At 46.5% G+C, this 15,015-nt stretch overlaps 1 protein-coding gene across 1 annotated transcript in view; it reads left to right on the plus strand.

The window, feature by feature from the left end:
• The first annotated feature begins 11,066 nt into the window (after window positions 1–11,066).
• Window positions 11,067–15,015, plus strand: part of DCHS2 (dachsous cadherin-related 2) — a 116,424-nt gene continuing 112,475 nt past the window's right edge. The window contains exon 1 of the mRNA XM_081208299.1: window positions 11,067–14,531. Within this exon, the coding sequence (XP_081064425.1) occupies window positions 12,720–14,531 (1,812 nt within the window). The 5' untranslated portion in view covers window positions 11,067–12,719. The remainder of the gene's footprint in view (window positions 14,532–15,015) is intronic.

Consider the following 15,015-nt stretch of genomic DNA (forward strand, 5'->3'; position numbering starts at 1 on the left):
TAATAACCAAACACAGGGCTGGATTTGAAACACTAAGGCTGCAATCTAATGCACAGTAACCTGGGCCTAAATCCCATGGAACACAGTGTGACTTACTAGCAAGTAATATGTGCAGGTTTAGCCTGCATGGTTATATTTCTTTTCCATTCACACACACACAAACATCATTCCACCTACCAGTTGTTCTGATGGAACCTTTAAACTCCCTTGCTCCTCCTTATAGCTTATGTTAGGGAGTGCCTACAGCTGTCTGCTGCCCCTACCAAAATGATATAATATGGTTCCCTTTGCATATAGACAGCCTGCCTGCTGTGCTCTGGAGCCTTGAGCTGCCTGCTTCTCAACTGGAATTAATTTGCCTTGTGCAAAAGATTGAGCAAACCGACGTGCACATGTGTTTGGGGTCGCGCAGTGCTGTTAGCTATTCCCATTACGGGAAAGGAAAATTCTTCTGCGTCTTTGCTGTGACCGTATGAATTTGGCAGAGAGGCTCTCCTTTGAAATCGCCATTCTGCTGAGGAGAAGGGATAGGCTCACACACAGGGAGGCGGTTTTTGCTTGCCCCTTCCCTCTATCCAGTGAAGGAGCCACAAGCGAGTCTGGTATCTCTCGAGAGGCAGGAGTGGCTGTGGTAGACACCACAAGAAAAGCCCCACAACATCTCTAGCAACTGCCATCGATATCCTAATAAGTGTAGAATCTTAGGGCATTAAGTATAGCTGTTAAGATGCCCCAGATATTTTCCACAATAACTTTTAAATGTGGAACTGCAGTAAAATTCATAAGCTTTTTAAGGATTAGAACCATTCTCTAAATCCTCATTTGGAAGAAAGCACTATTGTTTCCTCCTATTAAATGTTTGTTAATCTAATCCACATCTAGTTATTTAAAACCAAAGGAATGCTGCAAATTGAGGTGCTTCTATGTCGGGGTCGTTGTAGCATCCTTTGGTATTTCAAATAATATGTCTGCATCTAGCTGCAGGCTTTGCTGAAAACAGACCAGGGGCTGGTGATTTGATTCTCTATAAGGGGTTGAGTGCTGGCACTGCGGTATTGGCTACAATGGAGAGAAGATCTTCAGTGGATCTGCGGCAACAGATCAAGTAAAAGCTCCTCGCCATGCAAAGAGGAAATAGAAGATTTTGAGGTCCGATTCCTCATCTTTAAACACACACGAACGCCTATAAACATACATAATAAGCACATGTTATTAAGTGTCTTTGCTATGTGTTAATGGGACTGTACTGGATGTAAATTTATCAACTGGCCCAGCACTAATGGCAGCTGCCCAGGAATGTACTGACTTTTCCTGGAGGTAGTTTGGAACTAAGAACAACTTGATGGCTTGGAGCCCCCTGTGGCATTGAAAGGGAGAGGATGGAACTGGCTCATTTATATAATGGGGTCCCCAACTTTTTGGGGGACCGGGGACACATCAAAGAAACTGTTCTGGGTAGCACAAAATACCCATTTTACGAATGTAAATTTTACCCATGTACGTTCTGTAGGGCCAGTGGTGTAATTAAAGCATTTTAGAGTTGATGCTCTTACCTGGGGAAGGGCTTCTTTAGATGATAATGTGCATTACTTCAAAATGTGGAAAGTGTGAGTTAACGTTGCTCCTCTTCTGTTGCCTGGGGCCATGGACTTCGGCCTCAAAGTTCTGCCCTGATGGCATCACTGAGCAGAACCTCATTAACAGATCTCTAATGTATGTATATGAGAGCCAGTCCAGCCTTTGAAAGTCACACATCAGTAACTAAAAAACCCAGAAAAGCTAAGCCATTTTGGACACACAAAGCATTAAACAGGTGGGGCAAAAAAACCCAAAAGAACCAAACAAACCGCACAATGCTTAATTCTATTTCCTTGCCTGTTGTCACAAGATGGCAGTGTTTCAGAATTCATTGCTGATCGCTCTGCTGATGTACAATATTACTTTCTTTAGGTATCAATATAGACATTTATCCTGGATTCATTTTTTAAAAAGTACTTTATCATTGCACTGGTTCCTGTTAGGCTACAGTTGTGGAATTAGTATATTCCTAAATATACTAGGAACATTTTGTGTATATTTTTCATTAAAAACCAGAAAATAATTGGACTGGACGACAGGAATCAGTGGAGCAACAGAAACCATAACTGCATCCCAGACCTTGTTTTTGGAAGTGTCTCTCTCCCCTTTGAGTCCAATGGGTGAAGGTAGCTGGGAAAGAGGTAAATGTAAGAACTAGTTAATTTTATCTGGGATATTGTAGATGGGAGAATTATCTCCAAGGGCACATTTAGCAGCATAAAATGGCTAATTTAGCTCATTAAAATGTAAATCTTCTCAAGTCATTAGTACACGTAAAAGGCAATCCGGGGAGACTAATAAGAATATATCTTAAAATCTCTCTCTCTCTAAAATATAATCCATGCCGGGAATTAAATAATTAAAATAGCTGTTTTAAATATGACAAATGAACATCTATTCTCAGAAGGTGGAAGAAGCAACAAGGGGGTCATCCCTCTTGGAACCTGGTCCTCATCAACAGGCAGGAAAGGTTCAATGAACTGGGAACCTTGGGAGGAAGTGATCATGTTTTTTAGGTTTCATTTTACAAAGGAAAGGGAAAACTAAGTGTGGTCAGACATGCACTCTGGACTTTAAGAAGTCTGATTTCAAAAAGCTTAAGGAAATATTGGGTGAGATCCCCTGATCAGAAATACTCAGAGAATGGATCCAAGATGGAGGTAAGTTTCTTAAAGGTGAAATATTGAAGGCACAAATACTGGAACTGCATTAAGATCACAGATTTTCCACACACAAATCCACTCCTGTTAGCCCACCACCCATATTTTTCCATTTCAGCAGTATAATTAAGGGGAGGGGGAGATTCGTTTTGTTGCCATTGTTAACAAATTATTTCAGATCTACACCCAAAGATTTAACACTTTACCCTTCTCTACCTGTTGCCTAACCATGCTTTAACCATCTAAAGTTTACTAAACCCCATCTAAAATTTACTAAACCTCAACCATACAAACATGGGCTACAGTATGTTCTTAGGAGTATGTTCTTAGGAGCTATCTATGATTGGGCTGGATGTGCACTGTGTGCCATTTTGGTATACTCTCCTGCAATTCTGTGTGACAAACAAGATATAATCAAAATAACTTCGTCAAGATCATAAAAAGATATAATAATAATAATAATAATAATAATAATAATAATAATAATAATAATAATAATATCATATTGAGTTGATGTCAGTGGCAGAAGCGCCAGAGGCAGCAGGCAGTTGTGGAGTTTTTGAACATTTTTACAAAGATGAATTCGCCATTTCCAAAAGTTTGCATTTTTTTTTAACCTGAAAGTTGGATGGATAGCGTAAGAGCCAATACCCTTTCTCAAGGCAATCCCTAGGGCATCTTCCAAGAGCATAGTTGCCTGTAATAAAAACAAAAGCAGTCAGGAGGAACACAACCAAAGGAGCGATAGTGGGAGTAGTAAATGATATATAGATCTCAAGAGAAAAGAAAATTGTTTTGTAGGAGAGTCTAAGCCTGCCTGGCTGAGATAACAGTGAAGTGTTCTGCTGAAAAGAAGACTAATCTCTTGCAAAGGAGATAATGTAATGTGGTATTTGTCCTGTTTGTTCACATTTTGTCCTGTTTTACATCAGTAGTATTACAAAAGAGCAAGGACATCAGAACTCAGCGGTGACTGATCATCATATTCAGCGTGGTGAAAACAGAACCTTGAAAGTCAGAGTTGTGTATACAGGCAGCCCTCCCTTTACACGGGGCTTACATCCCAAGGCACAGCACACGTTGGTGAGCTTGTGTATAACTGAAACCCAATGAAAAAGCCTGCAAACACCCTGCTCCACCCTAGCCCTTTTCATGATGTTTCTGTGACATCTTTATGACGTTTCTGGGTCACTTTAGGGTTCAGTGCGGTGCGCATATACATGGCCATGCACTTATTGAACAGGCACAAACAAGGGACTGCCTGCATACTAGAAAACTGGAGAATGTTAAAGCTCAGAAGTAATCTTATCACTCAAGATGGCCCCACCATTAATTGGGGTAAGGTAGTGCTGGAGCATCTACTTTGCACACTCGAGCAAAAATGTGGGCCATGTGTGCGTCTTCTGTGTTGCATGCTTCTTTCAGATGTCTGACCTGCCATGGCTACGATCTGGCCAGTGGGGCTGCAAAAGACTAAAGCCCCCTGTCCCCATGCTTATCAGGCTGAGGGGCTCCTGTGCTTTTAAAATAATGATGATGATAGTAAAACCTATGCAAGACAAACTATGTGACAAACTTCACGTCTGCTTTGGCTCTCTGAGAATTTAAAGTAGGGATGATTTTTTGCTTCAAAGACCAAGGTCAATTTTATCAACAATAATAACGAAATGCAAGTGCATTCGCATATCATTACATCTTCAGAAAACGGTTTCTGGCCCTCAACCCCGTGGTCCTTGAAAGTGTGTGAAATATATTTGGATCAGGAAAATAAATAAGCAGCCTAATTCTAAACACATTTGCTTGGATGCTAGTCCCACTAATTTCACTAGAACTCACTTCCAAGTATGCAAGGTTTGGACTGGAGCCCAAATCAAAGAGGCTTCCATTAGCTTCAGACATGAAGACGTCTAATAAGGCTCTGCATTGCGGGACACACCTGCAATTAAAAAGGGAATGGCTCCCATCAAAGCTCAGTAGACTTCAAAGCAGTCTGCAGGTTTGTTTGAATTAGAGGGGAGACAAATGTGCTGCTCAGAATTCCCCACTGCAAAAGATGAATATTCATTAGACATTATCAGAATATTTGGTATCCAGTGGTCTACTCTATGCTGTATACTATATGGAAAAAGATGGGGTGGTGTTTTCTCTCTTCTCCTTTCAGATTCAACATCTGGTTGTGATGTGTTACTTACACAATTCCAAAACGAGCAAAGCTGAGGTTATCTAATGCTTTGAAAAAGGCTAGAAATCCAATCTGATACAACTTCTTTACATTGGGAAATGTGTCTTTGTGCAGGAGAAGACACTGAATAAAATATATATATATAAAACTGAAATCTACTTTTTAAAACTATCTCCTTATTAGGAATTGACTGTACTTTAAAGCAAATTACTAAAACGACATGATTTTGAAGGACAGTCCATTAAAATCAGTGCAGCTCACTTCCAACAAATACGCAAGCCTATTATCCTCGCAAGCCAGTAATATAGTGATTACCAGATGTTGTCACTATGGTTTGGATCTGAAGACAAGTTAGCTTCATGAACTTCATGGACGGAATGCTGCCTGATCCTGCCTGCAGCCACTTGTACCTCCAGAAGACTGTCCACAGGGTTGGGGACCCTCCTGAACAATATAGGATGATGGTGGTGGGAGGATTATATGGAAAATATTCTTTCTGTGAATTTCCTTAACAGTGTAATCCAATTCCATGTCAGGCCACATTCACACCATACATTTAAAGCACTATGATACTAATACCACACCCAATGGTCATGGCTTCCCCTAAAGAATTATGGGAGCTATAGTTCGTTGAGGGTATTGAGAGTTGTTAAAAGGTAAAGGGACCTCTGACCATTAGGTCCAGTGGTGGCCGACTCTGGGGTTGCGGCGCTCATCTCGCTTTATTGGCCGAGGGAGCCGGCGTACAGCTTCCAGGTCAGGTGGCCAGCATAACTAAGCCGCTTCTGGAGAACCAGAGCAGCACACGGGAACACCATTTACCTTCCCACCAGAGCGGCACCTATTTATCTACTTGCATTTTGAAGTGCTTTCGAACTGCTAGGTAGGCAGGAGCAGGGACCGAGCAACGGGAGCTGACCCTGTTGCGGGGATTCGAACCGCTGACCTTCTGATTGGCAAATCCTAGGCTCTGTGGTTTAACCCACAGCGCCACCCGCATTAGGAGACCTCTATTCCTTTCACAGATGTTTCCAGTGAAGAGGGATTGATTATTAAACCACTCTACTCATCCCGACTTCTCCCCTTACCCCAGGGGCCTGCCAATTATTTATGAAAACATGTCTGTATCACCTTCCATCAAAAATCTTGATAATCCAGGCCAGTGTCAAATTTAGCATTATTTGCTGGAACTAAGCACTAGCAAATGTCTGGGAACACAAATTAGGCCACATATGATGAAAGTAGGCCAAGGACCACATCTGACCTCTGGATGTATCTCCGTCCTAGATTAGAATGCAGTCAAATTTGGAATGGGGAACTTGTGGCCCAAATTCAAATTCCGACTCAGCCATGAAGCTCAGTGGGTGATTTTGGGCCTGCCATTCTCTCAACCAGTAACCTCACAGGGGTGTTGTGAAGATGGAGCAATCTCAGCTATGTATGCTACCCTGAGTCCTTTGGTTAAAAATGTGATGAGTAATATTTGCAGTCTGGTTCCTGGCAAACCACAAAGGTGTCTGAGAACATGATGGGTCAGGATTCTAGGGTGGAATTATCAGCTAAGGCCATCACACAAGTTTCATACATGGTTCATACCGTTAAATCTACGTTCATCATCCTGCTTTTCCGGGAATCAATGCTTTGAGCAAGTCACAGTTTTCCACATTGACATGCAATGGCTAACTATGGTTTGTTGGGAAAGCAGAGGTTATTGAAGACCTTACTGTACCCAAGGGCAGGCGGACAGAGGCCTCCAACTTCTTATTTGCATGGAGTCAAGCTATGAAGAAGCAGTGACAAGGCCCCTCACGATTTGGTATTTCTTGAAAACAAAAAAGTCTCATGGATAAATAGTGTAGTAACTAGGATATCATTATAATATAGGTTCAGTTTTCCTTACCTACCAGGGGCTTGTGGAATATAAATACAGCTTTGAGGAAACATCCAGCTCCTTAAGAAATTCTGCGCACTAAATGGTTCCAGATACACAAGAGTGTGAGTAAAATTGAGATAAATCCTAATGGACCCAGAGATTATCCAGCTAACCCAGCCATTTTTGTGTATTTCCTCAGCAGTGACCCCTGTGTTTTGCACTGATTGAATAAAAATGCAGATGGTTACTATTGAGAGGCTCGCTGCACTTGCTTCCAGGAGGTTTAAGTTTAGTTCCGTAGTAACCACATCTCGATAAAAAACATGTTTCATTTATTTCCTTAATGATCATGGAATAAGCAGGATGTGGGGCTCCCCCCCCCCCAATGATGTTATGAACCAATATGATCCAGGTACTTTCCTGTCAAACATCTGCGACTTAGGGACAACGCGTGTCTGTATTAGTAAACCTGCCAAGGGCTTGTTTCCTGCTTAGGATTATAACAACATAGTTGCTCTCTGGGTCTGCACAACTAACAAAGCCAGACAAGAGAAGGGCTTCTTCTCTTTGAAACCTTCTTGTCTCTACAAAAAGAAGTATCCAGCTCTGAACACTGGGAGGGCAGGTACAATTTCTAGAACCTTGTGTACTTTTCTTCAAACTGTGCTACTAAGATGTTCACAAATGTGTCAGTGTTGCAATCATCGTTACTTTCTAAAAGCATGTCTGAGTACACGCTGACCCAGCTGTAACAAAAAAAACGTAGTTTTTCTCAGTCTGGAACCATTCCCGTTCGCCGTCAATGTGCTACTTTCAGTCTAGATTGGATTCTAGATCCTGTCATCCACAAGGATGGCTGCAGTTACTTGAAATGCATTTGAAAACACACCCCTGGCTAGGTGATGCACACCTTTTCCTGCCCAGGTGACTGAAGAAGAAAGTGGTGATTTTAATCTTGGTATACACCAGGCATAGGCAAACTCGGCCATCCACATGTTTTGGGACTACAGCTCCCATCATCCCTGACCACTGGTTCTGTTAGCTCGGGATGATGGGAGTTGTAGTCCCAAAACATCTGGAGGGCCGAGTTTGCCTATGCCTGGTATACACCCATTCACAATGTCCTTGTGGCTGCACCCACACTCATTTCTGGGACCACCCATATCTGTTTTCAAAAGGACACACTATATGGTAACACAGAATCAATCTGCAATGACCTTCTATTTTTGGAATGAAACCAGTTCCTGAATAAGCATCTCTCAGGGGCAAAAAAATATGCGACAGATCTGATTGTGTATACAGATATAGGTAGAAAAAAACAAGTATTCAGTCTACATGGATTATAGAAAACCGTTCCTCAAACAAAAAATATGCTTTGTGAGATTCAAATCCTGAAAGGGCTCAGAAAGATACTCTGGTCAGTCACTGCTATTCAATGTAGTCAGCACTGAATTGGACTAGCCAATAGCTTGACTCAGTATATGGCAGTTTTCTGTATTCCTAATTTAAATCACTGAACTCATCTTAACTTTGGATCCTGCCACTATATTTATTTATAGGTGCAACGGGCGTTCAATTGCATTGCATTTTAAAGATGGATCTCCACTCACAAGGCAATGGGAGCAAAACCAGAGAAAGGAGGAACGCTTTCACGCCAATGTGTGTGGCGTGTCTGGAAAGGATAATAAAGTATCTGGAACTAATGCGGCCATTTCTGAATGTGCTGTATATGTAGCACGTAGATGGGAAATTCGTAGCACATATATGTGGCACATAAATAGGAAATAATTCCCTAAATCAATGTTCTTAAAATTATATTTTGATATAAACAACAACTCACACAAGGCAATCATTTTTACTGAATCCTACCCAGGATTTGAAAACCAAAAAGCAATATGGAAGAAAAGGACTGTGTTAGTTATTGGATTTCACTTAATGTGGCTATTATTGCTAGTAAATGCTTCCATATAATGCTTTACAATGTCTACTGACCTTGGGAAAATATCAGGTTTAGCTGTACAAGAGACAAACCGGGAGAACTGAAGGAATATAATCTTCCATCACCTGGTGGTAGGATTTGTCTTGAGGGGAAAATATGTTCTTCAACTATAAAGTAATTTTTTTACTTATATTGACTCTGTACCATCTAAAACTGATTGCCCACCTTTCTAATATAAGGACTTTATTTGCAATGCCCTCTGCCTTACAAGCTACCCGTATCTTCTGATTAGAGTGAACCAAATAACCGCTTGCCGTTTAAAAGAGCGAGCAATCATTGCCCAGCATGCTATACTACAGTCTGTCAAAGTGTTTGTGTGCATCTACTCTCAGGAAGCTCTGACAGGAAAACAGGAGGCTAGTTCATTTAGCTCTGTATTGCCTGGACTGATTTGCAGCAGTTCTCCATTCATACATATCTTCTTTGGCACTTCCAGAAAGTTATCTCTGGTCAATGAAATGTGTAAGATAGATCACATTTCTTTTCAATTGTTCATGAAAATATGACAGATTTATGCAACACACAGCATGACACACAATATTGACAAGTTGCTACAATGGATTTGCACTACAGATGTCTGCATTTTATTTTTTTTCTAATTTTTTTTATTGGTTTTCACAATATTATAAACAAACAGACACATAAGACAGACAAACATAAATCATAGCCTTATTGAAAATTACACTTATTAACTTTGTTAAGTGACTTCCCCGCTTCCCCTTGGTTGAATTTCATTGCATATCCTTTTAACGGTTTCCCAAATCACAATTCTTATAAAATTTCACTTAAACATTAACATCCTTAAATCTTCACTTTATGAAATTAAACATATTAATTCATCACTTAACATAAATAAAATCCTAATCCAATTAAGTATCTGCAAGCTGTTTTCAGTTAATTTAACTTAACATATTTAACTAAATAATCATTAAATTTAATCCACTCTTCCCGATACTCCTCCTCCTGCATTTTAAATCCCGGCTGAACCAGGAACACTTTTCAATGACCACTTACCCCCTTGCCACCCAAACTTAAGCACATTCACTCAGCAGCAAGTCCTGCCAATGTTAACTGAATTTACTTCCCAGAAATGTGCAAAGGGCAGCAACTTTACCTCAGTTTCCCATCTCTAAAATGGGACTACAACCTATACTAGCAAGGCTGAATGAACTAATTACTGTAATGAAGCCTCATTCACACACTTAAAGACTACAGGGCTTGCAATGGCAGTCTAATATTACAGAATGCATAATTTTGCAATGGTGTGTTTGTACAAGTCAAGCAGAACCCTCCCTTAAACCCCCCCTCTCCTTTTAAAGTATTGTAATTTCCCAGCTGGGGAACATATATTCTCTTTATGTGGTTTGGACTATTATTTGGTTAACTATACTGTTATATCACACTTGCCTCAGTGTGCCGTTTCCGATGCTCAGCAGGAGTTTCTCTTTCTAGGGTTTTCATAAATAAACCATGCCAATATGGGCCACATTAATCACTTAAAAGGATGGACGAGATCTCAACTATGGGAGGGAGCTGCAGTTTGAGTCTTCTAATGGCTCTGTACAATGATTTAATAAAATTTGTAAAGTGCTTTGGCTTCGATGTGGTTGAGAGGTTATATTAAAAATGCAAGATTCTTATCGCTATGGACATGCTTAGTCTGGAGGATTAGAAATCACAGACCAACTACATCTCAATGAAACTGAGGTACCGGGGGGACGGGACGGGACAGGACTCAGAGATGGTTAGAAACCTTCACATAGCTAACACTAAGTGCAGCTTTTTCTCCAGCAGAATTAAGAGATGTGAGTTTAAAGCACAAATAGCCCAATCACAGGCTAAACATTTAACCTACATCTTGTTTTTTTCTTTTTATGAACTGATATTTAAAGCCCTAAATGGCCTCGGTCCAGTATACCTGAAGGAGTGTCTCCACCCCCATCGTTCTACCTGGACACTGAGGTCCAGCGCCGATGGCCTTCTGGCGGTTCCCTCACTGCAAGAAGCCAAATTACAGGGAACCAGGCAGAGGGCCTTCTTGGTAGTGGCACCCGCCCTGTGGAACGCCCTCCCACCAGATGTCAAAGAGAACTACTACTACCAAACTTTTAGAAGACATCTGAAGGCAGCCCTGTTTAGAGAAGCTTTTAATGTTTGATGTATTACTGTATTTTAATATTTGGTTGGAAGCCGCCCAGAGTGGCTGGGGAAGCCCAGCCAGGTGGGCCAGGTAGGTATAAACAAATTATTATTATTATTATTATTATTATTATTATTATTATTATTATTATACATAGTGGAAGTCCCTGATTCAAATGTCGCTTCTGGCATGAACTCACTAGGTGGCGCTAGGTGAGCCACTCTGTGAGCCTCAGTCTCCACATCCACAATATGGGGAATAATACTGTAGGGAGCTGCCTTACACCATCAGATCACAGGGCCCTCTAATGCAGGATGGTCAACAATGACTGGCTGCAGTTATTCAAGGTTTCAGGCAAAGAATATCCCCAGTCCTACCTGGGGATGCTAGAGATTGGACTTGAAACCTTCTGCATGCAAAACAGATGCTCTACCACTAAGCAGTGATACAACTCCCAAGATGTAATAGGACTTTTCACGTTCTTCACCAGCAAAAGCAGCTGAGAATAGTTCATTAATGGAAGCTGCTCAGAGCCAGATTCTTACCTGGGGCGTCACAATATTTCTTCCCACCACTGAATGCCATATTTCAAAAACCCCTTTTCTATGAATCCCACATATTCTCCCCAAGTCAACACTGCCATCTTGGCAACAGCTCATCCAGGTTTCAGGTCAGGTTGTCTTCTAGCCTTACCTGGAGGTGCCAGGGACTGGCCAACCTTGGGACCTTCTGCATAGAAGCAGATGTTCTGTTGCTCCACAGCAGCCCATCCCAAGTATTCAATCTTATAAGAATGTAAGTATAGCCCTCTCCTCTCCCTCCTCTATATTGGCTTACAGGGCTATTGTTAAGGCTGCTAACTAGCCAAGGCATCTAAAATGCTTTTAATCCTTGAAAGTGCTTTACAAATGTTAATAATAACGATGATTCAATAAACTGGTTGTGCACAGCAGATTCATGGAGTGTATGTACAGTGTGTGCAGAGAGGGTACATTCCTCCAGCCAGTGCGATGTACCTTCACATGCCATCATTTCCTATCTAATCCATAAGTTCCTAATGGGCTCAGGAATGACTACAAACCTACCGCTGCTTTGTTAGTATTCCACACCATTGCTTCGCAGAGAGATCTTTCCAGGGGAGATCCGGCTCACGTTTGCGTTGCTGTTATTATGAGCTGGGGTTTGCCTGCTCACGGGCTGGGCGCCTGCCCCCCCCCCCCCGCGCGTCACGCTGCTCCCGGCTGGGTAATTAGGGACAGCCCCCTGCTGCAAAGTGGCTGTCGCCGTTTCTCCCAGGCGCGGAGTTTGCCCTTGCCTGCTGTCACATGGGGAGGGGGTGTGTTAGCAGCTCAGAGACGCGGAGGGGAGCAGCCGGAGCAAGGCTGCTGCAGCAGCAGCAGCAGCAAGCAGAAGCCAGCAGCAGCAGCAGCCTGAGCAAAAAGGCAGGGAGCTGTCCTCTCTCCTGGCTGCCTCCGGCACTTGTTATTCCCAGCCTGAACTTTTATGGGTGTGCTGGAAAGGAGGGTGAGGAAGGAGGTTTCTTTCTAGCGGAGCAGAAGGGCTGCAGAGCACCTGATTGCAAACGATGAGGCCGGTCGAAGCTGGGCATGGCATAAGAAAAGCGGCCAGGGAGCAAAGGAGCGCCCGGCACCGGCTGTGGTCACTGTGACTTGGCTCAGCCACAGGCGCGCCTGCCTGCTGGGAAGAGGACTCGCTGCGCCCAGGAAGAAGCCACCCCCCGGGACGCTGGCTGGGTTTGCTGGTGAGACTGGCGGCGTGAGAGGAGCATGGAGCTCCGGCCACCTGCCCCCGGGGGCAGAAGGGGGGTCCGGAGGAGGGCCCGGGAGTGGCTGATCCCCCTCTGGCTCTGCGTGTGCGCGGCGGGGAGCTGCAGGGGGCAGGTGTATAAGCTCAGCCTGGCAGTGGACGAAGGGCTGCCCGCGGACACGCTGGTGGGGGACATCAGCGCAGGGCTGCCCCCCGGCGAAGGGCACCCCGGCGGCTTTTTTCTCTCGGAAGGCAGCGGCGAGTCGGCCGTGTTGGCGGATTTCCACGTGCACACGGACACGGGCATCATCCGCACGGCGCGGCTGCTGGACCGAGAGCGCCGGGCGCGCTACAGCTTCGTGGCGGCCACGCTGCGAGGGGAGATGGTGCAGGTGGAGATCACGGTCAGCGACGTGAACGACCACGCGCCGCGCTTCCCGCGGGACTGGGTGCGCCTCAACATCTCCGAGCTGAGCCCTCCCGGCAGCGCCTTCCGCTTGCCGGCTGCGCGCGATCCCGACGCCGACAGCTTCGGCACACAGGGCTACTCGCTGCTGCCGCTGGATCAGGACCAGGATCGGGAGAAAGGTCCGCTTTTCCAGCTGCGCTACGGGACCCCTCCGGATACCCTGGACCTGGTGCTGCTGCGCCGCCTGGACCGGGAGCGGGCGGAGACGCACCGCCTGCTGGTCGAGGCTTGGGACGGCGGAAGCCCCCGCCGGAGCGGCCGCCTGCGCGTGGAGATCCAGGTGGTGGACGAGAACGACAACGCGCCCGCCTTCGGGCAGAGCGAGTACCGCGCGCGCGTGCGGGAGGACGCGCCCGTGGGCAGCTCCGTGTGCCGCGTCTGGGCCAGCGACCCGGACCTGGGCGCCAACGGCGAGGTGCGCTACAGCCTGGCCCGCCGCCAGGGCGACCCTTCGGCCGCCTCCTTCTTCGAGGTGGACGAGCGCAGCGGGCTGCTGCGCCTGCGGCGGCCTCTGGACCGCGAGGCCCGCGCCCTCCACCGCCTGGCCGTGGAAGCCCGCGACGGCGGCGCCCAGCCCGAGCTGGCCACGGCCCTGGTGGCCGTCGAGGTGCTCGACGTGAACGACAACGCGCCCGCCATCCACCTGCTCTACCTGAGCGAGGGCGGCGCCAGCGTGTCCGAGGGGGCGCAGCCGGGAGACTACGTGGCCCGCGTGTCGGTCTCGGACCCGGACGAGCAGGCGCCGGCGGGCGGCGTGGCGCTGAGCCTGCAGGGCGCCAGCGGCGCCTTCTCGCTGCGGCCTTCGGGCGGCGACGGCGGCGTCTACTTCCTGTGCGTCGAGGGGCCCCTGGACCGCGAGAGGCGCGACGCCTACGAGCTCCGCCTGGTGGCCGTCGACTCGGGCGCGCCGCCCCTCTCCTCGCAGCGGGCGCTGCTCCTCCGCGTGGCCGACCTCAACGACCAGGCGCCCGCCTTCGCGCAGCCGCGCTACCGGGCCGCCGTCTCCGAGGCCGCCTCGCCGGGCACCGTGCTGCTGCGCCTCAGCGCCGCCGACGCCGACGAGCCGGGCTCGCGCAACGCCCAGGTGCGCTACGCGCTGGGCCCCGATCAGGCGCCCGCCGCGCTCTTCCAGCTCGACCCGCTCAGCGGCGCCCTCAGCGTCCGCGCGCCTCTGGACCACGAGCGCCAAGCGGTGCTGGAGCTGCTGGTGCTGGCCAGGGACCTGGGCGAGCCGCCGCTCTCCGCCTCGTGCGTCGTCAGCGTCGCCGTGGAGGACGCCAACGACAACGAGCCCGTCTTCCAGCACCAGGTCTACAACGCCAGCCTGGCCGAGCACGCCCCGGCCGGCCACTGCCTCCTGCAGGTAACGAGGCGCGCCAGCCCACGGGGAGAAAGGACGCGCATCCTTGGCTCCTTGGTTGTTTGGAGGGGAAGGGGGGGGGGGTTGCAAGGCCCTGAAGCCTGACAAGGTGCACCTGTTGAAATTCCTTCCTCTGCAAAGGAAGAGGACCTGCTGGTATAGGGCGATATGCAAATTTAATAAATAAATGACATAGAGGCCCTAAAAGTCTCCTCAGATGCTGTGGAGAGTCGAGGGCTAGAAGCCCTTCTCTCCATTGCATCTGAGAGGCCTTTGCAGGGTTGAACCCCACAAAGGAAATCTAGGGGGGGGGTTGTTCATAAGCAGCCAGTTGGGGCCTCAAGCAGCATGTGGTACCCAGTGCCAATGGAGTTATTTGGCAGCCCTGGAAGAAAATTCCTCAGGGGCCCTGGCAATACAAAAACCACAATAAACAAATAAAATGGTACCTCAGGTTACATACGCTTCAGGTTACAGACTCCAATAA

Source organism: Podarcis bocagei (genome assembly GCF_964188305.1).
Source record: "Podarcis bocagei genome assembly, chromosome: 9".
NCBI lineage: Eukaryota > Metazoa > Chordata > Lepidosauria > Squamata > Lacertidae > Podarcis > Podarcis bocagei.